Genomic DNA, 27,816 nt, shown 5'->3' on the forward strand with positions numbered 1-27,816 from the left:
TGTTTTATTACCAATTATATGGTCAGTTTTGGAGATGGCAACATGAGGTGCTGAGAAGGTGTATTCTTTTAATTTAGGATGAATATAGAATTTATTAAATTTATTCTATAGATATGTTCTATCTATCTCTTAAATTTGGTCAAAACATCCTTTTAGTTTCACAGTGTCTCTGTTTAGTTTGTGTTTCCCTGATCTGTCCATTGAGGAAAGTGGGGTGTTTACATCACCCACAATTATTGTGTGTGGTGTGATGTGTGCTTTTTTTCTTTTTTTCTTTTTTTATTCTATTTTGTATTAGATATTTTCTTTTTATTTTTTTTATTTTCTATATTCTTTGTTTACATTCCGAATGCTTTCTCCTTTCCCGGTTCCCCCCTCCCCATCGGTCTCAAACCCTCTTCCCTCCACCCATTTCCCAATCACCCCCCTCACATTTCCCTGTCCTGGTAAGCTTTAGTAAAGTTTCCTTTGCGAATAAGGGTGCCCTTGTATTTGGAGCATAGATGCACAGAATTGAGAGCTCTTCCTGGTAGATTTTTCCTTTGATGAATATAAAGTTTCCTTCTGTGTCTTTTTGATGACTTTTGGATGAAAGTCTATTTTATCCGATATTATTTTTTTTATTTGTAATTCTTTACATCGACTTTCATGTCTATACTTATATATGATCACACTGTCTTGACTATTTTAGTCTTTTTTAAAATATTTTTATTTTCTATATTCTTTGTTTACATTCCAAATGATTTCCCCTTTCCCGTATCCCCCCTCCCCATATGTCCCATAAACCTTCTTCTCTCCATCCATTCTCCAATCACCTCCCTCCTTTTTCTCTGTCCTTATATTCCCTTCCAATGCTAGATCAATCCTTTCCAGGATCAGGACCCTCTCCATACTTTTTCATGGGAGTCATTTGTTATGCAATTTGTGCCTTGGGTATTCAGGGCTTCTGGGCTAATTAATATCCACTTATCAGAGATTGCATTCCATGTGAATTATTTTGTGATTGGGTTACCTCACTTAGGATGATATTTTCCAGATCAAATCATTTGCCTAAAAAATTTGTGAATTCATTGTTTCTAATTGCTGAGTAGTATTCTATTGTGTAAATATACCACATTTTCTGTATCCATTCCTCCTTTAAGGGGCATCTGGGTTCTTTCCAGCTTCTGGCTATTATAAATAAGGCTGCTATGAACATAATAGAGCATGAGTCTTTATTGCATGCCGGGGAATCCTTTGGGTATATGCCCAGGAGAGATATATCAGGGTCCTCCGGAACTGTCATGTCCAGTTTTCTGAGGAACCGCCAGACTGATTTCCAAAGTGGTTGTACCATCTTACAGCCCCACCAGCAGTGGAGGAGTGTTCCTCTTTCTCCACATCCTCGCCAACACCTGCTGTCTCCTGAGTTTTTTACCTTAGCCATTCTGACTGGTGTAAGGTGAAATCTCAGGGTTGTTTTGATCTGCATTTCCCTAATGACTAATGATGTTGAGCACTTCTTAAGGTGCCTCTCGGCCATCCAAATTTCTTCAGGTGAAAATTCTTTGTTTAGATCTGTACCCCATTTTTTAAAAGGGTTATTTGGTTCCCTGGGGTCTAACTTCTTGAGTTCTTTGTATATATTGGATATTAGCCCTCTATCAGATGTAGGGTTGGTGAATATCCTTTCCCAATTTGATGGTTGCCGTTTTGTCCTTTTAACAGTGTCCTTTGCCTTACAGAAACTTTGTAATTTTATGAGGTCCCATTTGTCAATTCTTGATCTTAGACCATAAGCTATTTGTGATCTGTTCAGGAATTTTTCCCCTGTGCCCATGTCCTGAAGGGTCTTCCCCAGTTTCTTTTCTATTAGTTTCAGTGTGTCTGGTTTTACATGGAGGTCCTTGATCCACTTGGAGTGAAGTTTAGTACATGGAGATAAGAATGGATCATTTCCCATTCTTCTGCATGCTGACTTCCAATTGATCCAGCACCATTTGTTGAAAAGGCTATCTTTTTTTCCACTGGATGTTTTTGGCTCCTTTGTCGAAGATCAAGTGACCATAGGTGTGTGGATTCATTTCTGGATCTTCAATTCTATTCCATTGGTCCACTTGTCTGTCACTGTGCCAATACCATGCAGTTTTTAGCACTATTGCTCTGTAGTATTGCTTGAAGTCAGGGATACTGATTCCCCCAGAATTTCTTTTGTTGTTGAGAATAGTTTTAACTATCCTGGGGTTTTTGTTATTCCAGATGAATTTGAGAATTGCTTTTTCTAACTCTGTGAAGAACTGAGTTGGGATTTTGATGGGAATTGCATTGAATCTGTATATTGCTTTTGGCAAAATGGCCATTTTAACTACATTGATCCTGCCGATCCATGAGCATGGGAGGTTTTCCCATTTTTTGAGGTCTTCTTCCATTTCCTTCTTCAGAGTCTTGATGTTCTTGTCATACAGGTCTTTCACATGTTTGGTAAGAGTCACCCCAAGATACTTTATACTGTTTGTGGCTATTGTGAAGGGGGTCATTTCCCTGATTTCTTTCTCAGCCTGCTTATCCTTTGAGTATAGGAAGGCCACTGATTTGCTTGAGTTGATTTTATAACTTGCTACTTTGCTGAAGTTGTTTATCAGCTGTAGGAGTTCTCTAGTGGAGTTTTTTGGGTCACTTAGGTAGACTATCATGTCATCTGCAAATAATGATAGTTTGACTTCTTCCTTTCCAATTTGTATCCCTTTGACCTCCTTGTGTTGTCTAATTGCCCGAGCTAGTACCTCAAGTACAATATTGAAAAGATAAGGAGAAAGGGGGCAGCCCTGTCTAGTCCCTGATTTTAGTGGGATTGCTTCAAGTTTCTCTCCATTTAGTTTGATGCAGGCTACCGGTTTGCTGTATATTGCTTTAATGATGTTTAGGTATGGGCCTTGAATTCCTGTTCCTTCCAATACTTTTAGCATGAAAGGATGCTGGATTTTGTCAAATGCTTTTTCTGCATCTAATGAGATGATCATATGGTTTTTTTCTTTGAGTTTGTTTATGTAGTGGATAGCATTGATGGATTTCCTTATATTGAACCATCCCTGCATCCCTGGGATGAAGCCTACTTGATCATGGTGGATGATCGTTTTGATGTGTTGTTGGATTTGGTTGGCAAGAATTTTATTAAGTATTTTTACATCAATATTCATAAGAGAAATTGGCCCGAAGTTCTCTTTCTTTGTTGGATCTTTGTGTGGTTTTGGTATCAGTGTAATTGTGGCTTCATAGAACGAGTTGGGTAGAGTTCCTTTTGTTTCTATTTTGTGGAATAGTTTGAAGAGTATTGGTGTTAGGTCTTCTATGAAGGTCTGATAGAACTCTGCACTGAAGCCATCTGGTCCCATGCTTTTTTTGGTTGGGAAACTTTCTATGACCCTTTTTTATTTCTTCAGGTGTTATGGGACTGTTTAGGTGATCTATTTGATCCTGATTTAGTTTTGGTGTTGGATATCTGTCTAGGAAACTGTCCATTTCCTCCAGATTCTCCAGTTGTGTTGAGTATAGGATTTTGTAGTAGGATCTAATGATTTTTTTTAATTTCCTCAGTTTCTGTTGTTATATCTCCCTTTTCATTTCTAAGTTTGTTAATCTGGATACTGTCTCTGTGTCCTTTGGTTAGTCTGGCTAAGGATTTATCTATCTTGTTGATTTTCTCAAAGAACCAGCTCCTGGTTTTGTTGATTCTTTGTATGGTTCTCTTTGTTTCTACTTGATTGATTTCAGCCCTGAGTTTGATGATTTCCTGCCTTCTACTCCTCCTGGGTGAAATAGCTTCTTTTTGTTCCAGGGCTTTCAGGTGTGTCATTAAGCTGGTAATGTATGCTCTCTCCATTTTCTTTTTGGAGGCACTCAGAGCTATGAGTTTTCCTCTTAACACTGCTTTCATTGTGTCCCATACATCTGGGTATGTTGTGTCTTCATTTTCATTGTGTTCTAAAAAGTCTTTAATTTCTTTCTTTATTTCTTCCTTAACCAAGGTATCATTGAGTAGAATATTGTTCAGTTTCCACGTGTATGTGGGTTTTCTGTTGTTTTTGTTGCTTTTGAAGACCACTTTTACTCCATAGTGATCTGATAGGAGGCATGGGATTAGTTCGATCTTCTTATATTTGTTGAGGTCTGTCTTGTGACCAATTATATGGTCGATTTTGGAGAAGGTACCATGAGGTGCTAAGAAAAAGGTATATTCTTTTGCTTTAGGATAGAATGTTCTATATATATCTGTTAAATCTAATTGGTCCAAAGCTTCAATTAGTTTCATTGTGTCCCTGTTTAGTTTCTGTTTTCTTGATCGGTCCATTGAGGAAAGTACAGTGTTGAAATCACCCACAATTATTGCGTTAGGTGCAATGTGTGCTTTGAGCTTTAATAAAGTTTCTTTTATGAATAAGGGTGCCCTTGCATTTAGAGCATAGATGTTCAGGATTGAGAGTTCTTCTTGTTGTATTTTTCCTTTGACCAGCAAGAAGTGTCCCTCAGAGTCTCTTTTGATGACTTTGGGTTGAAAGTCAATTTCATCTGATATTAGAATGGCTACTCCAGCTTGTTTCCTGAGACCATTTGCTTGTAAAATTGTCTTCCAGCCTTTTACTCTAAGGTAGTGTTTGTCTTTGACCCTGAGGTGTGTTTCCTGTATGCAGCAAAATGTAGGGTCCTGTTTACATACCCAGTCGGTTAGTCTATGTCTTTTTATTGGGGCATTGAGTCCATTGATGTTAAGAGATATTAAGGAATAGTGATTGTTACTTCCTGTAATTTTTGACGTTATTTTTTAAATTTGATTGGTTAACTTCTTTTGGGTTTGGTGAAAGGTTACTATCTTGCTTTTTTCAGGGTGAAGTTTCCCTCTTTGTATTGGTGTTTTCCTCCTATTATCCTTTGTAGGGCTGGATTTGTGGATAAATATTGGGTAACTTGGTTTTGTCATGGAATATCTTAGTTTCTCCATCTATGGTAATTGAGAGTTTTGCTGGGTATAGTAGTTTGGGCTGGCATTTGTGTTCTCTTAGAGTCTGCATGAGATCTGCCCAGGATCTTCTAGCCTTCAAAGTCTCAGGTGAAAAGTCTGCTGTGATTCTGATACATCTTCCTTTATATGTTACTTGGCCTTTTTCTCTTACTGCCTTTAATATTCTTTCTTTGTTTAGTACATTTGGTGTTTTGATTATTATGTGACGGGAGGTATTTCTGTTCTGGTACAGTCTGTTTGAAGTTCTGTAGGCTTCTTGTATATTCATGGGCATCTCTCTCTTTAGGTTAGGGAAGTTTTCTTCCATAATTTTATTGGAGATATTTGCTGCCCCTTTAAGTTGTAAATCTTCACTCTCATCTATGCCTATAATCCTTAGGTTTGGTCTTCTCATTGTGTCATGGATTTCCTGGATGTTTTGGGTTACATGCTTTTTGCATTTTGCATTTTCTTTAACTGTTGAGTCCATGGTTTCTATGGTATCTTCAGCATCTGAGATTCTTTCTTCTATCTCTTGTATTCTGTTGTTGATATTTGCATCTATGTCCCCTGATTTCTTCCCAAGGTTTTCGATCTCCAAAGTTGTCTCCCTTTGAGTTTTCTTAGTTGTTTCTACTTCTGATTTTAGATCCTGGATGGTTTTGCTTAGCTTGTTTGTGCTTGTTTGTGCTTTCCTGTAATTCTTTAAGAGATTTTTGTGTTTCCTCTTTCATGACCTCAGCCTGTTGACCAAAGTTCTCCTGTATTTCTTTAAGTGTTTTTTGCGTTTCCTCCTTATTGGTTTTTGTATTCTCCTGAATTTCTTTCAATGATTTTTGTGTTTCCCTTGCAGGGGCTTCTAACTTTTGATCCATTTTCTCCTGAATTTCTTTTTTTTTTTTAATTTTTTTATTCGATATAATTTATTTACATTTCAAATGATTTCCCCTTTTCTAGCCCCCCCACTCCCCGAAAGTCCCGTAAGCCCCCTTCTCTTCCCCTGTCCTCCCACCCACCCCTTCCCACTTCCCCGTTCTGGTTTTGCTGAATACTGTTTCACTGAGTCTTTCCAGAACCAGGGGCCACTCCTCCTTTCTTCTTGTACCTCATTTGATGTGTGGATTATGTTTTGGGTATTCCAGTTTTCTAGGTTAATATCCACTTATTAGTGAGTGCATACCATGATTCACCTTTTGAGTCTGGGTTACCTCACTGAGTATGATATTCTCTAGCTCCATCCATTTGCCTAAGAATTTCATGAATTCGTTGTTTCTAATGGCTGAATAGTACTCCATTGTGTAGATATACCACATTTTTTGCATCCACTCTTCTGTTGAGGGATACCTGGGTTCTTTCCAACATCTGGCAATTACAAATAGGGCTGCTATGAACATAGTAGAACATGTATCCTTATTACATGGTGGGGAGTCTTCTGGGTATATGCCCAGGAGTGGTATAGCAGGATCTTCTGGAAGTGAGGTGCCCAGTTTTCGGAGGAACCGCCAGACTGATTTCCAGAGTGGTTGTACCAATTTGCAACCCCACCAGCAGTGGAGGAGTGTTCCTCTTTCTCCACACCCTCTCCAACACCTGCTGTCTCCTGAATTTTTAATCTTAGCCATTCTGACTGGTGTAAGATGAAATCTTAGTGTTGTTTTGATTTGCATTTCCCTAATGACTAATGAAGTTGAGCATTTTTTAAGATGCTTCTCCGCCATCCGAAGTTCTTCAGGTGAGAATTCTTTGTTTAACTCTGTACCCCATTTTTTAATATGGTTGTTTGGTTTTCTGGAGTCTAACTTCTTGAGTTCTTTATATATATTGGATATTAGCCCTCTATCTGATGTAGGATTGGTGAAGATCTTTTCCCAATTTGTTGGTTGCCGATCTGTCCTCTTGATGGTGTCCTTTGCCTTACAGAAACTCTGTAACCTTATGAGGTCCCATTTGTCAATTCTTGCTCTTAGAGCATACGCTATTGGTGTTCTGTTCAGAAACTTTCTCCCTGTACCGATGTCCTCAAGGGTCTTCCCCAGTTTCTTTTCTATTAGCTTCAGAGTGTCTGGCTTTATGTGGAGGTCCTTGATCCATTTGGAGTTGAGCTTAGTACAAGGAGACAAGGATGCGAATTGATCCATCCTGAATTTCTTTATGTATGTCCTTCATGTGTTTCTGTAGCAGCATCATGACCAGTGATTTTAAATCCAAATCTTGTTTTACTGGTGTGATGGGGTATCCAGGACATGCTGTTAAAGGAGAATTGGGTTCAGATGTTGCTATATTGCCTTGATTTCTGTTAGTGACGTTCCTGCATTTGCCTTTCACCATCTAGTTCTCACTGGTGTTACTTGGTCTTGTCAGTGCTGGACTCACCAGTGCAAGCTGCCTCTTCCCAGGTGGCCTCTGGTGCACAGCTTACCTCCTGCACTGCCTGGAGACAGGCTGCTGTTTCCCAGGCTGTTCAGATCCCGAAGGAGACACCTGAAGGCTCCTGCCTGGGCCTGCTGGATTCACCAGAGCACACTGACTCCTCCCAGCTGGCCCGGAAGCCCCTCTTGCCTCTTGCAGGACCTGGAGATATGGAGTTGCTGCCCAGGCTGATCTGGATCTGAAAGGGGAGAGATCTGAGGGCTCCCATCAGAGGCCTCAGGACTGGAACCTGTTTATCCGATGTTAGAATGGCTACTCCAGCTTGTTTCCTGGGACCATTTGCTTGGGAAACTGTTTTCCAGCCTTTTATTCTGGGATAGTGTTTGTCTTTGTCACTGAGATGCATTTCCTGTATAGGAAAATATTGGGTCTTCTTTACAAATCCAGTCTGTTAGTCTATGTCTTTTTATTGGGGAATTGAGTCCATTGATGTTAAGAGATATTAAGGAATAGTGATTGTTGCTTCCTGCTATTTTTGATGTAATTTTTATGTTTGAGTGGTTATCTTCTTTTGGGTTTGTTGAAAGAAGATTATTTTCTTGCTTTTTCTAGTGTGTAGATTCCCTCCTTTTGTTGGTGTTTTCCATTCATTATCCTTTGAAGGGCTGAATTTGTGGAAAGAGAGTATGTAAATTTGTTTTTGTCATGAAATACCTTGTTTTCTCCATCTATGGTAATTGAGAGATTTGCTGTATATAGCAGTCTGGGTTGGCATTTGTGTTCCCTTAGGGTCTATATGACATCTGCCCAGGTTCTTCTAGCTTTCATAGTCTCTGGTGAGAAGTCTGGTGTAATTCCGATAGGTCTAACTTTATATGTTACTTGACCCCTTTCCCTTACTGCTTTTAATATTCTTTGTTTAGTACATTTGGTGTTTTAATTATTATATGATGGGAGGAATTTCTTTTTTGGTCAAATCTATTTGGACTTCTGTAGACTTCTTGTGTGTTCATGGGCATCTCTTTCTTTAAGTTAGGGAAGTTTTCTTCTATAATTTTGTTGAAGACATTTTCCTGGCCCTTTAAGTTGTAAATGTTCACTCTCTTCTATACCTATAATCCTTAGGTTTGGTGTTCTCATTTTGTCCTGGATTTCCTAGATGTTTTGGGGTCAGGAGCTTTATGCATTTTTCATGACTGTTGTATCAATGCTTTCTATGGTATCTTCTTCATCTGAAATTCTTTCTTCTATCTCTTGTATTCTAGTGCTGATGATTGGATCCATGACTCCTGACTTCTTTCCTAGGTTTTCTATGTCCAAGTTGACTCCCTTTGTGATTTCATTATTGTTTCTACCTCCTTCTTTAGATCCTGGATGGCTTTGTTCAATTCCTTCACCTGTTTTGTTGTGTTTTCCTTTAGTTCTTCAGGGGCTTCTCCCTGTTTACTTGTGTTCCCCTGTGTTTCTTTAAGGGGGTTATTTATGTCCTTCTTGAAGCCCTCCATGATGCCCTCCATCAGAATCATGACCTGTGATTTTAAATCCAAATCTTGCTTTCCTGGTGTGTTGGGGTATCTAGGACTTGCTGTTGTGGGAGAATTGGGTTCGGAAGGTGCCATATTGCTTTGATTTCTGTTAGCAACGTTCCCACGTTTGCCTTTTGCCATTTGGTTATCTCTGGTATTAGTTGGGCCTGCTGTCACTGGTTGGAGCTTACCCCTCCTGTGTGCCTGCAGGCCTATCTCAGCAACCCTGGGTGAGCTGCTTTCCCATGGCACAAACTGCTGTGGTGCTGCTGAGTTCCTGGGTGCAGGTGGAGTCCTGGTGCGGTGTGTCCCAAGTGATCCTCTACTATGGTGAAGCCTGCCTACCAATCGGTTGCACAGTCACAGAAGCAAAGATGGCAGCCGAGACCCACTCTCTTGTAGCTGTATTTGGCTATGTACCTCTGTGGCCCCGGTCAGCTCTGGAGCAGGCTGTGCTGGCTGTCTCCTCCTTGCTGGCTGCTGGGTGTATAGCTGACTTCTTGCAGTGCTTGGAGATGGCACACTGTGGCCAAGGGTGTTCCTGATCTGGAGGCAGAAACCAGAAGGCTCTTGCCAGAGGCCTATGGACTGGATCCTCTGATCTGCAGGGTTGGTCTCACCTGTGCAGGCTGCCTCTTCCTCGCTGGATGCTGGGTGTATCAGGATGATATTTTCAAGTTCCATCTATTTGCCTGTGAATTTCATGAAGTCATTGTTTTTAATAGCTGAGTAGTATTCCATTGTGTAAATGCACCACATTTTCTGTATCCACCCCTCTGTTAATGGACATCTGTCTTTTTTTCCAGATTCTAGCTATTATAAATATGGCTACTATAAGCAAATTGGAGCATGGGTTCTTCTTCTATATTGGAGCATCTTCTTGGTATATGCTCAGGAGTGATATAGCCTGGTTATCAGGTAGTACTGTGTCCAATTTTCTAAGGAACAACCAGAGTGATGTCCAAAGTGGTTGTACCAGTTTGCAATCCAACTAGCAATGGAGGAGTGTTCCTCTTTCTCCACATTCTCGACAGCATCTGCTGTCACCTGCATTTTTATGTTATTCATTCTGAATAGTGTGAGGTATAATCTCCGGGTAATTTGATTTGCATTTCCCTGATAAATAAAGATGTTGAACATTTCTTTAGGTGCTTCTTAGCCAATTGAGTTTATTAAGTTGAGAATTCTCTGTTTAGCTCTGTTCTCCATATTTAGATAGGGTTATTTAGTTCTCTGGAGTCTAACTTCTTGAGTTCTTTGTATATATTGAAAATTAACCCTCTATCAGATGCAGGATATATAAAGATCTTTACCCAATCTGTTGGTTGCATTTTTGTCCTATTGACAGTGTCCTTTGCCTTACAGAAGCTTTGCAATTTTATGAGGTCCCATTTGTTCATTATTGATCTTAGAGTATAAGCCATTGGTTTTCAGGAAATTTCCCCCTGTATCCATGTGCTCGAGGCTTTGCCCCACTTTCTCTTCTATTAGATTCACTGTATATGATTTTATGTGGTGGTCCTTCCTTTATTTTAAAGATTAAAGATCCTTGGTCTTTAATTCTATTCTACTTATCTGCCTTCCTGTCACTGTTCCAACACCATGAAGCTTTTATCACTATTGCTCTGTAGTACAGCTTGAGTTCAGGGATGGTGATTCTGCCAGAAGTTCTTTTATTATTGAGAACAATTTTTGCTATCCTGGGTTTTTGTTACTTCAAATGTATTTGAGAATTGCTCTTTCTAACTTTATGAAGAATTAAGTTGGAATTTTGATGGAGATTGCCTTAAGTCTATAGATTGCTTTTGGCAAAATGGCAACTTTTACTATATTAACCCTGTCAATCCATGAGCATGCCATTGTTTCAACTTCTGAGGTCTTCTTCTATTGCTTTCTTCAGAGAGTTGAAGGTCTTGCAGTACAGATCTTTAACTTACCAAGATATTTTATATTGTTTGTGATTATTGTGAAAGTTGCTGTATCCCTAATTTCCTTCTTAGATCATTTATCCTTTGAGTAGAGGCTACTGATTTGTTTTTGTTTATTTTATATCCAGTCATCTTGCTGAAGTTGGTTTTCAGCTACAGGAGTTCTCTTGTGGAAATTTGGAGTCACTCAAGTATACTATCATATATCATCTGCAAAGAGTGATGTCTTGACTTCTTCCTTTCCAAAGTGTTTCTCTTTGACCTTCTTTTGTTGTATAATGGCTCAAGCTAGAATTTTGAGAACTATATTGAATAGTTAGGGAAAGGGTGGTGGGTAGCCTTGTCTAGTCCCTAATATTAGTAGGATTATTTCAAGTTTCTCTCTATTTACTTTGATGTTGGCTACTGGTTTGCTGTATATTGCTTTTACTATGTTTAAGCATGGGCCTTGAATTCCTGATCTTTCTAAGACTTTTAACATGAAGTGATGTTGAATTTAGTCAGATGCTTTTTCAGCATTAATGAAATGATCATGGTTTTATTTTTTTGAATTAGTTTATGTAGTGCCTTATGTTGATAGATTTCTGTATATTGAACCATTCCTGCATCTCTGGGATGAAGCCTACTTGATCATGATGGATGATTGTTTTGATGAGTTCTTGAATTTGGTTTGCAAGAATTTTATTGAGTATTTCTGTATCAATATTCATAAGTGAAATCGGTCTGAAGTTCTCTTCTTTATTGGGTGTACGTGTAACAGAAGCTACATAGAACAAATTGGGTAGTGTTCCATATGTTTCTATTTTGTTGAATACTTTGATAAATATTGGTATTAAGGTTTCCTAGAGTATCTGATAGAATTCTGCACAAAAACCATCTGTTCCTGAGCTTTTGGGGGTTGGGAGACTTTTAATGACTGCTTCTATTTCTTTAGAGGTTTGGGGGCTGTTTAGATGGTTTATCTGATCCTGATTTAACTTTCGTATTTGGTATTGGTCTAGAAAATTGTTCATTTCATCCAGATTTTCCAGTTCTATTAAGTATAGGCTTTTGTAATTGGATCTGACAATTTTAGAGGTTCCTCGGTTTCTGTTGTTATGTCACCTTCATTTCTGATTTTGTTAATTTGGATACTGTCTCTGTGTCCTCTGGTCAGTCTGGCTAAGGGTTTATCTATCTTGTTGATTTTCTCAAAGAACCAGCACCTGGTTTTGTTCATTGTATAGTTCTTTTTGTTTCTACTTGGTTGATTTCAGCCCTGAGATTTATTATTTCCTGCCTTTTGCTCTTCTTGGGTGAATTTGTTTCTTTTTGTTCTAGAGTTTTCAGGTATGCTATTAAGCTGCTAATGTATACCCTATCTCCAGTTTCTTTTTAGAGCAGAACTATGAGTTTTCCTCTTCGCACTGCTTTCCTTGTGTCCCATAAGTTTGTGTATGTTGTGCCTTCATTTTTATTAAGTTCTTAAAAAGTCTTTAAATTCTTTCTCTATTTATCCCTTGACCAAGTTATCATTGAGTAGGGTGTTGGTCAGGTTCCAATTGTATGTGGGCATTCTGGTTTTGTTGTTGTTGTTGTTGTTGTTGTTGTTGTTGTTATTGAAGAACAGCCTTAGTCTGTGGTGATCTAATAGGATGCATGGGATTATTTCAATATTTTTGTATGTGCTGAGGCCTGTTTTGTGACCAATTATATGGTCAGTTTTTGAGAACATGCCATGAGGTGCTCTAGGAACAAGATAAATTCTTTTAGGGTGAAATCCATTTGGTTCATAAATTCAGTTAGTTTCACTGTATCTGTTTAGTTTCTGTTTCCATTATCTGTCCATTGTTGAGAGTGGGTTTTGAAGTCTCCCACTGTTATTGTGTAAAGTGTAATGTGTGCGTGGAGCTTTAGTAAAGTTGTTTTCATGAAAATGGGTGGCCTTGCATTTGGAGCATAGAGGCTCAGAATTGAGAGTTCATCTTGGTAGATTTTTACTCTGATGAGTATGAAGTATTCTTCCTTATCTTTTTTGATAACTTTTGCTTGAATGTCAATTTATTCGATATTGGAATGGCTACTTCAACTTTTTTTTTCTTGTTACCATTTGCTGAGGTAGTTTCTGTCTTTGACACCAAGGTGTATTTCCTGTATGCAGAAAAATGCTGGATCCTGTTGATGTATCCAGTCTGTTAGTCTATGTCTTTTTATTGGGTAATTGAGTTCATTGATGTTAGGTGATATTAGTGATTGTCGTTTCTGGTTATTTTCGTTGTTAGAGGTGGAATTATATTTGTACGGCTATCTTCTTTTGGGCTTGTTGGAAGATTATTTTCATGATTTTTCTAGGGTGTAGTTTCCCTCCTTGTACTGGAATTTTTCATCTATGATCCTTTGTAGGGCTGGAATTGAGACATCACCATCTTGATGGATTTTTTTTCTTTGATGTTATTCCCTATGTCTCTTGATTAATTTTAGTTGTAATTCTATTTTGTTAAATATTAGAATGCCTATAACAGCTGTCTTCTTGGGCCCATTTGATTGGACAATCTTTTTCCAACCATTTCCTCTTATGTAAAGTCAATCTTTGTTGTTGAGGCTTTTTTATATAGCAGAAGTGTAGATCCTATTTTATATCTACTATTCGCCTTTTATATCTACTATTTTTATTGGAGAATTGAGTCCATTGATATCAGATATCAATGACCAGTGCTTGTTAATTTTTGTTATTTTGTTGGTGGTGGTGGTATTGTGTGTGTGCATGTGTACATATGTGTGTGTTTCTTTACTTTTGTTGTTGATGATGTGAGATTACTAATTGTCTGTATTTTCATTAGTATAGTTAAACTCCTAGGATTGGAGCTTTCTTTTGGTTCATTTGTATTTGTCATGGTTCTCCAGAGTCACAGAACATAGAGGTAGTTTCTATATAGTAAGGGAACTAGTTGATGATTTACAGTCTGTAGTCTAACTCCCAACAATGGTCAGTAGCAGCTGTGAATGGAAGTCCAAGGATCTAGAAGTTTCTCAGTCCCACCGGGCAAACAGGCAAAGAGAGAATCTTCCTTCTTCCAACATTGTTATGTAGGTCTCCAACAGAAAGTATGGTAAAGATTAAAACTGTGAGCCACCATGCCTGGATCTGGGACTTACTTTGCCCCAGATGACCTTGAACTCAAAGATCTCCTTGCCTTAGTCTCCTGGGATTCATAACCACTATGCCTCAAGATCACCATGCCAAGATCCAGGTCAGAAACTTGTATCTCCCAGCCTCAAGGTCAAGATCACAGGTGAGATTTCCAACTCTGGATTGTAGTTCATTCCAGATATAATCAAGTTGACAATCAAGAATAGACACTACATCCTTCTATAAGACTACATTTGTGAATAGCTTTTGTTTGGGGTTATTAAAAAATGATTTTATCATTAAACATTTTGGTTACTCCATCTATAGTTATTGAGAATATTGGTGGATATAATATTCTGGTTTTTAATCTGTGGACTCTTGAGTTTGGGGGATGTTAGTTCAGGCCCCTCTGGCTTTTACCCTTTCTATTAAAACGTCATGTCTTATTCTAACAGGTCTACGTTTATATGTTACTTGCTGGTTTTTTACCTTGCAACTTTTCACTATTCCTTTTTCTGAATACGGAATGTTTTTAATATTATCACCTTTTGATGTTCTGTAAGCTTCTTGTACTATTATATGTGTTTTCTTCTTTATGTTAGAAAATTATTGTTCTATGGTTTTGCAGAAATATTTTCTGTATCTACAAGCTGAGAATCTTGTTCCATTTGTATGATTCTGAGGTTTGATCTTTTCAGTATTTCATAATTTCCTATATGCTGTACATCATAGGTTAAAGTTAAAATTTTCTTTGATTGATATGTCTATTTCTCCCATTGTATCTTCAACATCTTTGATACTGTTTTGATCTCTTGTATTCTGTTGGTGACATATTGTGTCTGTAGTTCCTGTTCATGTACCTAGATTTTTTTATTATTTCCAATTTTCCCCTAGTTTGTGTTTAATTTATTGATCCTATTTTGATTTTCAGGTCTTGAGTAGTTTTATTCATTTCTTACAACTGTTTTTGTTGTTGTTTATTTGTCTGTTTGATTTATAGATTTATTCATATCCTTCAACTGTTTGTGTTTTCCTGAATTTCCTTATGGGATCTAATCATTCCTCCTCATGGGCCACAATAATCTTCATAAAGTTAGTTTTCAAGGTCTTTTCCTTCTTTTTGTTGTATTGAAGTATACAGGGCTTACTGTAGTAGTATATCTTAGTTTTGTTATTATACTCTGACAGGTCTTTATTGTGTTCATATGTTAGCATCTAGATTTCTGGATTTGGGGTAATTAAAGGTTTCAGTACCCCTTTCCAAATTTGCCTTTGCTGGTTGTGGCTTTTTCTTGTTTGTTTGTATGGTTGTGGGTTTTTTCTGTTTGTCTGTTTGCTTGTATGGTTGTGGGGTTTTTCTGTTTGTCTGTTTGTATGTATGTTTATTTTGTATTTGGTTGGTTGGTTGGTTGCTTGCTTGCTTGCTTGGTTTCTATCTCTTCTCTCATCTTCTCCTCTGTGTAATCTGGGTTTTCCCATTAAGTATCATCCCTGGTATCAGAGACAGTCTCTGCCCCAGCTGGAGCCTGAGGAAAGGCTCATGAATAGATACAAGACTGGTAATAAGACTGGGAAATGCTGAATTAGTGAGGGGTTGACAAGCAGTCAGACTACCTAGACTCTTCACAGTCTTTATGATCTCTGGTAAAGTGGGAAGTCTCTTGCCCAGTTGGGGGCTCTTATTGTTGTGGACTTGTGTGTCTTTTTTAGATCTGCGAAACTCTGCTCCAGTTAGGGTCTGAGATATCACCAAGAAGGTGGTAGCAAACAACAGATAAGTTGGGGAGCCACAGAGAGAATGTAGTATTTTAATGGCCTGACAATCTACCTGGATTTCTCCCAGTGATTTTTTTCCCTGGTAGTGTGAGGAGTCTCTGCCCATGTTCAAAGCTTGGGCACAACTAGGAGGGTGCAGGACAGGATATGAGTCAGAGGGATACCTACATAATAAGAGTGAATATGCTTTTGTGGTGGACAGCCTACCTGGACTTCTCCCAGTAGCTGAGATCTAGTTGAGCTAGAAGTCTTTACCCCAGGCTTGTCTCAGGTAGAACAAAAATTCTCCACCCCAGTTGAGCATTGGAGTATAGTGGCTAAAAAGTCCAGCCGCTGTGTTCTTTGTGTGCAGAGTAAAAAATAATGTGGAGTTTGATGGGCTGGCATCCTACTTGTACTTCTCATAGTCTGATTGGTCTCTGATCTCTGATAGAACAGGATGCCTTTGCACCCATCAAAGGCTGAGCACCTGCCAGTGTATGGGTTTCTAGAACAAGAGAGAGTCTCTGCCACAGGAGGTCTCTACTTCAGTTGGAGGCAAGAACAGTGATTGGGAGGGTGGTGTACTGAGTGAGAGCAGGGCTTGAGAATGCAAACGGTTGTTTATAGGGACTCTTTCTGGACTCCTAAGAAGTCTTCTTGCTCTCTGGTAGAGTAAGGGGTCAGTGAACCTGTTGGAGGGTGGGGCACAGTACTTAGGAATGCAAGGGACTTGAGATAGGGTTGGTGGAATCTGAGATAGTGAGAAAGTTCACGTTTGGAAGAAGAGCAGCCCACATGGATTTCTTGCAGTCTTTGATTTCTCTAGAAGAGTGGGGTATCTCTGCCCCCGGGCTGGTCTCTGTGAGTACAAGGACTCTCAATACAGTTTGGAACTGAGTTATGGCAACTAGGATGGTGGAATATTGGGTATACAGAAGGCAGATACTGAGGGGTGGAAGTTTGACAGACAGGCAACCTACCTGGATTTAACTCAGAATTTTTAGTCCCAGGGCACACTCTCATATCTTCTGCCTTTTCATCTTCATTACCACCATCATCATCATTCAGTCTTCATCCTGTTCATGATTATCAAAATCACATCCATTAATATAGTATTATCACCATCAAAATTATTATCATAATCATAGTTTTATTCACTATTATCATTCTCACTATCATCACTACCATCAACATTGCCTCTCTGATCACCACAATCATGATGCACCTTTTATCATATTTTGCCAGTCATATAACATAACCATTATATTCATCATTACCAGCCACACCATTACATCAATCATACAATTGCAATAATTATCAAAATCTTCATTATTATCATCTGTGCCACTATCACCACCAACAACATCATCCATCCTCTTGATGTTAATTATAGATGCATTTTATAGTTGAGGAAATAAAATTTAAATAAAATTAACAAGTTCATTTACATTCATATACAGAACTGCAATGAGATTGACAGAGAGTAGTAGTTCACATTTGTATCTTTTGGATCTCATGTTAGATACATTTCCTTTTCTTGAACCAAGTTCAGGTATGATCATATTTCTAATTGTTCTTTGCCAGGTACGGATGGAATATAAAAAGTGGTTTCATAGACTATGGAAAGAAGCTGAAAGTGAAAGCACTGAAATATCTCATTCCACTACTCACACCAAAATGGTAAGCTTAATTCTCCAGGAAGGCTTTTTATGACTTGACCCATTACCACATGTAAACCTAAATTTCCTCTTTGTTCCTTGGTAGAAGAAATTAAAAATCTGACCTACAGAGCAGAGCCATGGCTTCTAGGTTTGGTAGAATAGTTTTCTTCATTCCTTAATTTTTCTCTCCTTCCACCCTTCTTACTGCATTCTTGATATAAACTTCTCTCTCTACCCCACTCATAACTCTCTTGCGTATCACTTTCTTTCCCTATTTCTCTAATCTCCCAATCTCTTTCTATCATTTTTATGTGTTCATTGTCAAGATTGGGTATGTATTTCCTTCAGAAGACTCAAGACAATACTCACTAAACATAAGCAATGGAAAAATTATGTAAGATACCACAGGATGCCTTAGCCTCTGGTAATATCAGTGACACCACTGAATTTGGCAGTGGAGTTGAGAACTCACATATTTGCTTCCCCTTACTTTGGCACTTTACAACCTATTAACTTTGATACAAGACACATAACTTGTCTTCATTTTCCTTAAAAAGGTTGGACCATCATCTGATATGCTCTTTACTCCTCATCAGGACATAGCCCTACTATTTTTCCAGCCTTTTTTATCTATTATACTCTTATGTGACCATCTCAGTCCCTGCAGCTGCAGGAGTTTTCCTATAGACTCCATGAAAAAAGATTTTCTCAGATATGATAATCCTCTGGTATATATTGTCCATAAAGATAGAATCTTTTTCAAGATTGTTCTTGCTTTTAGCTCACTGGGGTTTTGAGGAGCCATGGAATTAAGTTATTATCTTGTGCTAACTTTCATTTTAGGAATATCCACTCTCAAACTCACTATGCCTAAAGGCACTAAAACCACTAAAATTATGGGTTGGGGAAAGAGAAAATCTAGTAGAGTATCTGTCCTATAAGTAGAAGCTCATTTTTGATACCTGAAACTTACACAAGACCAAAACAAGCATGCTGGAGCATCTTTGTAATCTTAGCCTGAACAGATAGAGGTGAGTGAACCTTTGATTTCTGTGTACAGCTTGTTTAGATAAATATGTGAGCCCCTGACCAAAAGACCTTGTTAAAAAATCAATGGTATCTGATGAAATGACACACGGATTGTTCACTGGTCTTCATTTGTGTGTCCATGTACACACACACTGACATAGACATATGAGTGCTCTCACTTAAAATTGAATCCCTGTAGCTACTATTATGTAATTATTTATTAATTCACACCATTTTCTTTAGCTTGTGTATAGCAAAGTCATATTTTTACAACTATGACAATAACCATTTTCACAATTACTGAGAAAGTTCTTCCCATATTCTGGCGCATTTTTCAACTTTTTCTTCAGAGTATCTAAGCTTTCAGTGAAGAATTATTTATTCTCATGGCTCAATTTACTCTATGTTTTAAAAAAAAATTATCATTAACAAATCTATTACCCAGTTATTTTTAGATGTTTACTGTTGATATATAAGAAGACTCTTAAATTTTTTTATAAACTGGTGTATGGTTATTTTCTAAATGTGTGTTTATTACTGGTGGTAGTTTTCTTATGTACTTTTTCTGATCTTATATGTATAGAATTATGTCACCTGTAAATAAAGATACTTGATCTGCCCAATCAAATCCATACTCCTTTAATCTACTTTGGCTGCCTTATTTCAGCAGTGACACCTTCAAGTAGTATGCAACAGAAATATATACAGTGGATATAACTGGCTTGTTCTAGACTTAAAAAGAAATATTTCAAATGTTCTGTAAGTGGAATGTTAGTTGGGAGTTTGCATGTTTCCATAATTATGTTGAGATATTTTCTCCATCTGCATAGATTGAATTTTTTCTAAGAATTTTATCATGAATCAGTATTTTCTCCAGGCTCCTTTTTAAATCTAATTTTTAAATATTTTTGTTATTAACTATTTGATTTATTTACAGCCCAAATGTTGCTTCCCATTGCCCATTCAAGGATCTTCCCCTCTGGAATCCCTCACAGCTGGGCATCATCTATCTATACTATTAAGTACATCCTCTTTCCCTGAGGTCATCAGACAAGGCAGCCTTCTGCTAAGTGTGCAACAAGGGCCTCAGACAAGACCAAGAATTCTATTTAGCTGGTAGCTTAGTCTCTGGGAGCCTCCTGGGGTCCAGCTTAGTTGACATTCTTGGTCTTCCCTTGGAGTTGTCATCCATTTCAATTCCTTTAATTCTTCCACTAACTCTTCCATAGGGGTCCACGACCTATATCTGATGCTTGGCTGTGAGTATATGCATCTGGGTATAGCTTCTCAAAGGACAGCCATGCAAGTCTCCTGTCTGCAAGCACAACACAGAATCAGAAACAGTGTCAGGGTTTGGTGCCTACCCAAGTGATGGATCCTAAGTTTGGCAGGTCACTGAACAAAGGTTTCCTTCAGTCTCTGCTCCATTTTTGTCCTTGAATTTTTTTAGATAGGAACAATCCTGGATCAAGAAGAAATTCAAGGTGGATTGTTTACCCACATACCTCTAATGTGGGCCCTGTCTATCTACTGGAGGAAACTTCTTAAGGTCTCATCTCCCCAAGCTTAGGCACTTCATTAAGGTCACCCCATTGAGTCCTGGGAGGCTCTCACAACCCAGGTCTCTGGAACTTTCTAGAGGTTCCTCCCATCCTCAAACCCTGGCTGCCACATATTTCCCTTCATTCTGCTAAGTTATCCTCATACCTGATCCTGCCTCTATTAACCCTCTCCTCCCCTTTGCAACCAGGCCCCTCCCTCCCACTGCCTCCCATGATTATTTTGTTCCTCCTTCTAAGTAGGATTGAACCATCTTCATTTGGGCCTTCCTTCTTGTTAAACTCCATGAAGTCTCTGGGGTATTTCAAAGGTATTATGGCTAATATCCACGTATCTGTGTGTACATATCATGTGTGGTCCTTTTGGGTTTTTGTTACCTTACTCAGAATGATATTTTCCAGTGTCACTCATTTACCTACAAAATTCATGATGCCCTCATTTTTAAAGGCTGAATAGTATTCCATTGTGTAAATGAACCATATTTTCTGTAGCCATTCTCTGGTTGAGGGACTTCTGGGTGGCTTCCGGTTTCCGGGTATTAAGAATAAGACTGCTATTAACATAGTAGAACTCATGTCCTTGTTGAATAGTGGAACATATTTTGGGTATATGCCAAGGAGCAGTGTAAGTTGGGACTTCAGATAGAACCATTGTCTGTTTGGTATCTCCAACTTCCACTTGGTGCCCTGTCTATCTATTTGGTGGACCCTTTGAGTTCCATCTCCCCTCTGTTGGGCATTTTTGGCTAAGGTCATTCCTATTGAGTCCTGGGAGTCTCTCACATCCCAAGAACTGGCAGACTAATTTCAAGAGTGATTATGAAAGTTTTCAATCCCACCAGCTATGGAGGGGTATCCCCCTTTCTCTGTAACTTTCTAGAGGGTTCCCCCACCTCTTCTACCTAAAAGCTGCATATTTCTGTAATTCTCCTGGCCCTGTGGGTTTCTCTCCTGTTCACTCCCAGATAGCTGATCCTGCTCTCTTTTTCTCCTCTACCTCCCGACTTCTACACAAGTCCCTCCCTACCTCTGCCTCCCATGATATTTTTGTTGTCTCTTCTAAATGAGATTGAAGCCTGATGTTCACTTATCAGTGAGTGTGTACCATGATATCCACTTATCAGTGAGTGTGTACCATGATATCCACTTATCAGTGAGTGTGTACCGTGATATCCACTTATCAGTGAGTGTGTACCGTGATATCCACTTATCAGTGAGTGTGTACCGTGATGTCCACTTATCAGTGAGTGTATACCATGATGTCCACTTATCAGTGAGTGTATACCGTGATATCCACTTATCAGTGAGTGTATACCATGATATCCACTTATCAGTGAGTGTGTACCGTGATATCCACTTATCAGTGAGTGTGTACCGTGATATCCACTTATCAGTGAGTGTGTACCGTGATGTCCACTTATCAGTGAGTGTGTACCGTGATGTCCACTTATCAGTGAGTGTGTACCGTGATGTCCACTTATCAGTGTGTGTGTACCATGATATCCACTTATCAGTGAGTGTGTACCGTGATATCCACTTATCAGTGAGTGTGTACCGTGATATCCACTTATCAGTGAGTGTGTACCGTGATATCCACTTATCAGTGAGTGTGTACCGTGATATCCACTTATCAGTGAGGATGTACCGTGCATATCTTATTTGGACTGAGTTACCACACTCAGAATGATATTTTTTAGTTCCCTCCATTTTCCTGGAAAGTTTGTGATGTCCTTGTTTTTAATGTCTGAATAGTATTCTATTCTATGAATGAACACCATTTTCTGTATCCATTCTTTATTGGAGGGACACCTGGGTAACTTCTAATTTCTGGATGTCACAAGTACAACTGCTGCAAACATAGAGAAGCATGTGTCTTTTTGCTATGGTAGAACACATTTTGTGTATATGTCAAAGAGCAGTATTGCTGCATCTCCCAGTAGAACTATTTGCAATTTTCTGAAGAACTGACAGACTAATTTCAAGAGTGATTATGAAAGTTTTCAATCCCACCAGCTATGGAGGGGCATCCCCCTTTCTACATATCTTCAACAGCTTGTGCTGTCACTTGAGTTACTGATCTTAGCCAATCTAATGGGTGTAAGACGGAATCTCAGAGTCATTATGTTTTGCATTTCTCTTAGGACTAAAAACGTTAAATATTCCTTAAAGTGTTTTCTTGGACATTGAAGGTTCCTCTGATGAGAATTCTCAAAAAAGAGAGAGAATTCTCTGTTTAGCTCAATGCTACATTTTTAATTGTGTTATTTGTTTATTTTGAGTCTAATTTCCTGACTTCTTTACTTATTTTGAATATTAGCCTTCAATAAGTTGTACCATTAGTGAAGATCTTTTCCCAATCTGTCAACTGCCATTTTTCCTACTGACAGTTTTCTTTACAGAAGCGTTTAAGTTTCAAGAGCCCCCATTTATCAATTGTTGATTTTAGAGACTGAACCATTGGTGTTCTGTTCAAGAAAATTTCTCTGTGTGTGTTCAAGGTTATTTCCTATTTTCTCTTCTATTAGAATCAGTATATATTGTTTTATGTTGAGGTCCTTGATACTCTTGGACTTGAGCTTTGGGCAGGGTGACAAATATGGCTCTATTTCCTTCTTCTACATGCAGAACTCAGTTATACCCACATCATTTATTCAACAACATGCTTTCATTTTTCCACTCATAGTTTTTGAATCAATGTCAAAGATCAAGTAAGTATGTGGGTATATTTATAGGTCTTGGATTCCATTCCATTGATCAATCTGTCTCTGTACCAATATCATAATTTTTTTTCACCATTGCTGTCTAATAGAGCTTGAGGTCAAGGATGGTGATTCCCCCAGAAGTTCTTTTATTGGTCAGAATTGTTTTTGCTATTTTGTTTGTTTAGGTTTTGTTGTTGTTGTTTGTTTGTTTGTTTGTTTGTTTGTTTTTCCATATGGAGCTGAGAGTTGCTCTTACCAGGTATGTAGAGTATGGTTTTGTCATTTTGATGAGAATTACACTAAATCTGTAGGCTGCTTTTCTTAAGATGGCCATTTTAACTGTTCATTCTAGTGATCTATGAGCTTAGTATATCTTTCCATTTCCTGGGGTCTTTGATATCTTTCTTCACAGACTTGAAGCTCTTCTCATATACATCTTTTACTTGCTTGGTTAGATTTACACTGAAATATTTTAAATTATTTGTGTCTATTAGGAAGGGTGTTGTTTCCTTAATTTCTTGATGAGCCATTTGTCATTTGTATAAAGGAAGGTGATTTGTTTGAGTTGACTTTATATCCAGTCACTTTTCTGAAATTGTTTATCAGCTGTGGGATTTCTCTGGTAGAGACTATCATATCATCTGTAAGTGCTGATGCTATGACTTCTTCCTTTCAAATTTTTACACTCTTTTTTTTCTTTTTTTTTCTTTTTTTATTCAATATATTTTTTATTTAAATTTCAAATGATTTCCCCTTTTCTAGCCCCCCACTCCCCGAAAGTCCCATAAGCCCCCTTCTCTCCCCCTGTCCTCCCACCCACCCCTTCCCAATTCCCCGTTCTGGTTTTGCCCTATACTTCTTCACTGAGTCTTTCCAGAACAAGGGGCCACTCCTCCTTTCTTCTTGTACCTCATTTGATGTATGGATTATGTTTGGGGTATTCCAGTTTTCTAGGTTAATATCCACTTATTAGTGAGTGCATACCATGAGTCACCTTTTGAGTCTGGGTTACCTCACTTAGTATGATGTTTTCTAGCTCCATCCATTTGCCTAAGAATTTCATGAATTCATTGTTTCTAATGGCTGAATAGTACTCCATTATGTAGATATACCACATTTTTTGCATCCACTCTTCTGTTGAGGGATACCTGGGTTCTTTCCAGCATCTGGCAATTATATATAGGGCTGCTATGAACATAGTAGAGCATGTATCCTTATTACATGGTGGGGAATCCTCTGGGTATATGCCCAGGAGTGGTATAGCAGGATCTTCTGGAAGTGAGGTGCCCAGTTTTTGGAGGAACCGCCAGACTGATTTCCAGAGTGGTTGTACCAATTTGCAACCCCACCAGCAGTGGAGGAGTGTTCCTCTTTCTCCACACCCTCTCTAACACCTGCTGTCTCCTGAATTTTTAATCTTAGCCATTCTGACTGGTGTAAGGTGAAATCTCAGGGTTGTTTTGATTTGCATTTCCCTAATGACTAATGAAGTTGAGCATTTTTTAAGATGCTTCTCCACCATCCGAAGTTCTTCAGGTGAGAATTCCCTGGTTAACTCTGTACCCCGTTTTTTAATAGGGTTGTTTGGTTTTCTGGAGTCTAACTTCTTGAGTTCTTTATATATATTGGATATTAGCCCTCTATCTGATGTAGGATTGGTGAAGATCTTTTCCCAATTTGTTGGTTGCCGATTTGTCCTTTTGATGGTGTCCTTTGCCGTACAGAAACTTTGTAATTTTATGAGGTCCCATTTGTCAATTTTTGATCTTAGAGCATACGCTATTGGTGTTCTGTTCAGAAATTTTCTCCCTGTACCAATGTCCTCAAGGGTCTTCCCCAGTTTCTTTTCTATTAGCTTCAGAGTGTCTGGCTTTATGTGGAGGTCCTTGATCCATTTGGATTTGAGCTTAGTACAAGGAGACAAAGATGGATCAACTCACATTCTTCTGCATGCTGACCTCCAGTTGAACCAGCACCATTTGTTGAAAAGGCTATCTTTTTTCCATTGGATGTTCTCAGCCCCTTTGTCGAGGATCAAGTGGCCATAGGTGTGTGGGTTCATTTCTGGATCTTCAATCCTGTTCCATTGATCTGCCTGCCTGTCACTGTACCAATACCATGCAGTTTTTAACACTATTGCTCTGTAGTATTGCTTGAGGTCAGGGATACTGATTCCCCCAGAATTTCTTTTGTTGCTGAGAATAGTTTTAGCTATCCTGGGTTTTTTGTTATTCCAGATGAATTTGTTAACTGCTTTTTCTAACTCTGTGAAGAATTGAGTTGGGATTTTGATGGGTATTGCATTGAATCTGTATATTGCTTTTGTCAAAATGGCCATTTTAACTATATTGATTCTGCTGATCCATGAGCATGGGAGGTTTTCCCATTTTTTGAGGTCTTCTTCCATTTCCTTCTTCAGAGTCTTGAAGTTCTTGTCGTAAAGATCTTTCACATGTTTGGTAAGAGTCACCCCAAGATACTTTATATTGTTTGTGGCTATTGTGAAGGGGGTCATTTCCCTAATTTCTTTCTCAGCCTGCTTATCCTTTGAGTATACGAAGGCCACTGATTTGCTTGTGTTGATTTTATATCCTGCCACTTTGCTGAAGTTGTTTATCAGCTGTAGGCGTTCTCTAGTGGAGTTTTTTGGGTCACTTAGGTAGACTATCATGTCATCTGCAAATAATGATAGTTTGACTTCTTCCTTTCCAATTTGTATCCCTTTGACCTCCTTATGTTGTCGAATTGCCCGAGCTAGTACCTCAAGTACAATATTGAAAAGATAAGGAGAGAGGGGGCAGCCCTGTCTAGTCCCTGATTTTAGTGGGATTGCTTCAAGTTTCTCTCCATTTAGTTTGATGCTGGCTACCGGTTTGCTGTATATTGCTTTTACTATGTTTAGGTATGGGCCTTGAGTTCCTGTTCTTTCCAAGACTTTAAGCATGAAAGGATGCTGAATTTTGTCAAATGCTTTTTCAGCATCCAATGAAATGACCATGTGGTTTTTTTCTTTGAGTTTGTTTATGTAGTGGATTGCATTGATGGATTTCCGTATATTAAACCAACCCTGCATTCCCGGGATAAAGCCTACTTGATCATGGTGGATGATCGTTTTGATGTGTCCTTGGATTCGGTTGGCAAGAATTTTATTGAGTATTTTTGCATCGATGTTCATAAGGGAAATTGGTCTGAAGTTCTCTTTCTTTGTTGGATCTTTGTGTGGTTTTGGTATCAGCGTAATTGTGGCTTCGTAGAAGGAATTGGGTAGTGTTCCTTCTGTTTCTATTTTGTGGAATAGTTTGAAGAGTATTGGTGTTAACTCTTCTTTGAAGGTCTGATAGAATTCTGCACTGAAACCATCTGGTCCTGTGCTTTTTTTGGTTGGAAGACTTTCTATGACTCCTCCTATTTCTTTAGGCGTTATGGGACTGTTTAGATGATCTATTTGGTCCTGATTTAATTTTGGTATTTGGTATCTGTCAAGGAAATTGTCCATTTCCTCCAGATTCTCCAGTTGTGTTGAGTACAGGCTCTTGTAGTAGGATCTGATGATTTTTTGGATTTCCTCAGTTTCCGTTGTTATATCTCCCTTTTCATTTCTAAGTTTGTTAATTTGGATACTTTCTCTGTGCCCTTTGGTCAGTCTGACTAAGGGTTTATCTATCTTGTTAATTTTCTCAAAGAACCAGCTCCTGGATTCATTAATTCTTTGTACGGTTCGCTTTGTTTCCAATTGATTGATTTCAGCCCTGAGTTTGATGATTTCCTGCCTTCTACTCCTCCTGGGTGAATTGGCTTCTTTTTGTTCCAGGACTTTCAGGTGTGTCATTAAGCTGCTAGTGTATGCTCTCTCCATTTTCTTTTTGGAGGCACTCAGGGTTATGAGTTTACCTCTTAGCACTGCTTTCATTGTGTCCCAAAGATTTGGGTATGTTGTGCCTTGATTTTCATTAAATTCTAAAAAGTCTCTGATTTCTTTCTTTATTTCTTCTTTGGTCAAGGTGTCATTGAGTAGAGTATTATTCAGCCTCCATGTGTATGTGGGCTTTCTGTTGTTTTTGTTGCTATTGAAAATCACTCTTACACCCTAGTGATCTGATAGGAGGCATGGGATTAGTTCGATCATCTTATATTTGTTGAGGTCTGCCTTGTGTCCAATTATATGGTCGATTTTGGAGAAGGTACCATGAGGTGCTGAGAAAAAGGTATATTCTTTTGCTTTAGGGTGAAATGTTCTATAAATATCAGTCAAATCCAATTGGTCCAAAGCTTCAATTAGTTTTACTGTGTCTCTGTTTAGTTTCTGTTTTCCCGATCGGTCCATTGAGGAAAGTGGAGTGTTGAAGTCCCCCACAATTATTGTGTTAGGTGCAATGTGTGCTTTGAGCTTTAGTAGAGTTTCTTTTATGAATGAGGGTGCCTTTGCATTTGGTGCATAGATGTTCAGAATTGAAAGTTCTTCTTGGTGGATTTTTCCTTTGACCAGCAAGAAGTGTCCTTCTGTGTCTCTTTTGATGACTTTAGGTTGAAAGTCAATTTTATCTGATATTAGAATGGCTACTCCTGCTCGTTTCCTGTGACCATTGGCTTGTAAGATTGTCTTCCAGCCTTTTACTCTAAGGTAGTTTTTATCTTTGACACTGAGGTGTGTCTCCTGTATACAGCAAATTGTAGGGTCCTGTTTCCTTATCCAGTCTGTTAGTCTATGTCTTTTTATTGGGGAATTGAGACCATTGATGTTAAGAGATATTAGGGAATAGTGATTATTACTTCCTGTCATTTTTGATGTTCTTTTTATATTTGAGTGGTTATCTTCTTTTGGGTTTGATGAAGGAAGGTAACTATCTTGCTTTTTCCAGGGTGTAGTTTCCCTCCTTGTATTGGAGTTTTCCTCCTATTATTCTTTGCAGAGCTGGGTTTGTGGAAAGATATTGTGTAAATTTGGTTTTGTCATGGAATATCTTGGTTTCTCCATCTATGGTGAATGAGAGTTTTGCTGGGTATAGTAGTCTTGGCTGACATTTGTGTTCTCTTGTGACATTAGAGTCTGCATGAGGTCTGCCCAGGATCTTCTAGCTTTCATGGTCTCTGATGAGAAGTCTGGTGTGATTCTGATAGGTCTTCCTTTATATGTTACTTGGCCTTTCTCTCTTACTGCCTTTAATATTCTTTCTTTGTTTAGTGCATTTGGGGTTTTGA

The 27,816-nt window shown here is 38.5% G+C and overlaps 1 protein-coding gene across 1 annotated transcript in view; it reads left to right on the forward strand.

Annotated features, from left to right (window-relative positions):
* LOC127692310 (adhesion G protein-coupled receptor E4) overlaps positions 1 to 27,816 on the forward strand; it is a 101,121-nt gene that overhangs the window by 65,625 nt on the left and 7,680 nt on the right. Inside the window, exon 16 of the mRNA XM_052192523.1 lies at positions 17,251 to 17,346. Coding sequence (XP_052048483.1) covers positions 17,251 to 17,346 — 96 coding nt within the window. The remainder of the gene's footprint in view (positions 1 to 17,250; positions 17,347 to 27,816) is intronic.

This window comes from Apodemus sylvaticus, chromosome 9 (assembly GCF_947179515.1).
Source record: "Apodemus sylvaticus chromosome 9, mApoSyl1.1, whole genome shotgun sequence".
In the NCBI taxonomy this organism is placed as follows: Eukaryota; Metazoa; Chordata; class Mammalia; order Rodentia; family Muridae; genus Apodemus; species Apodemus sylvaticus.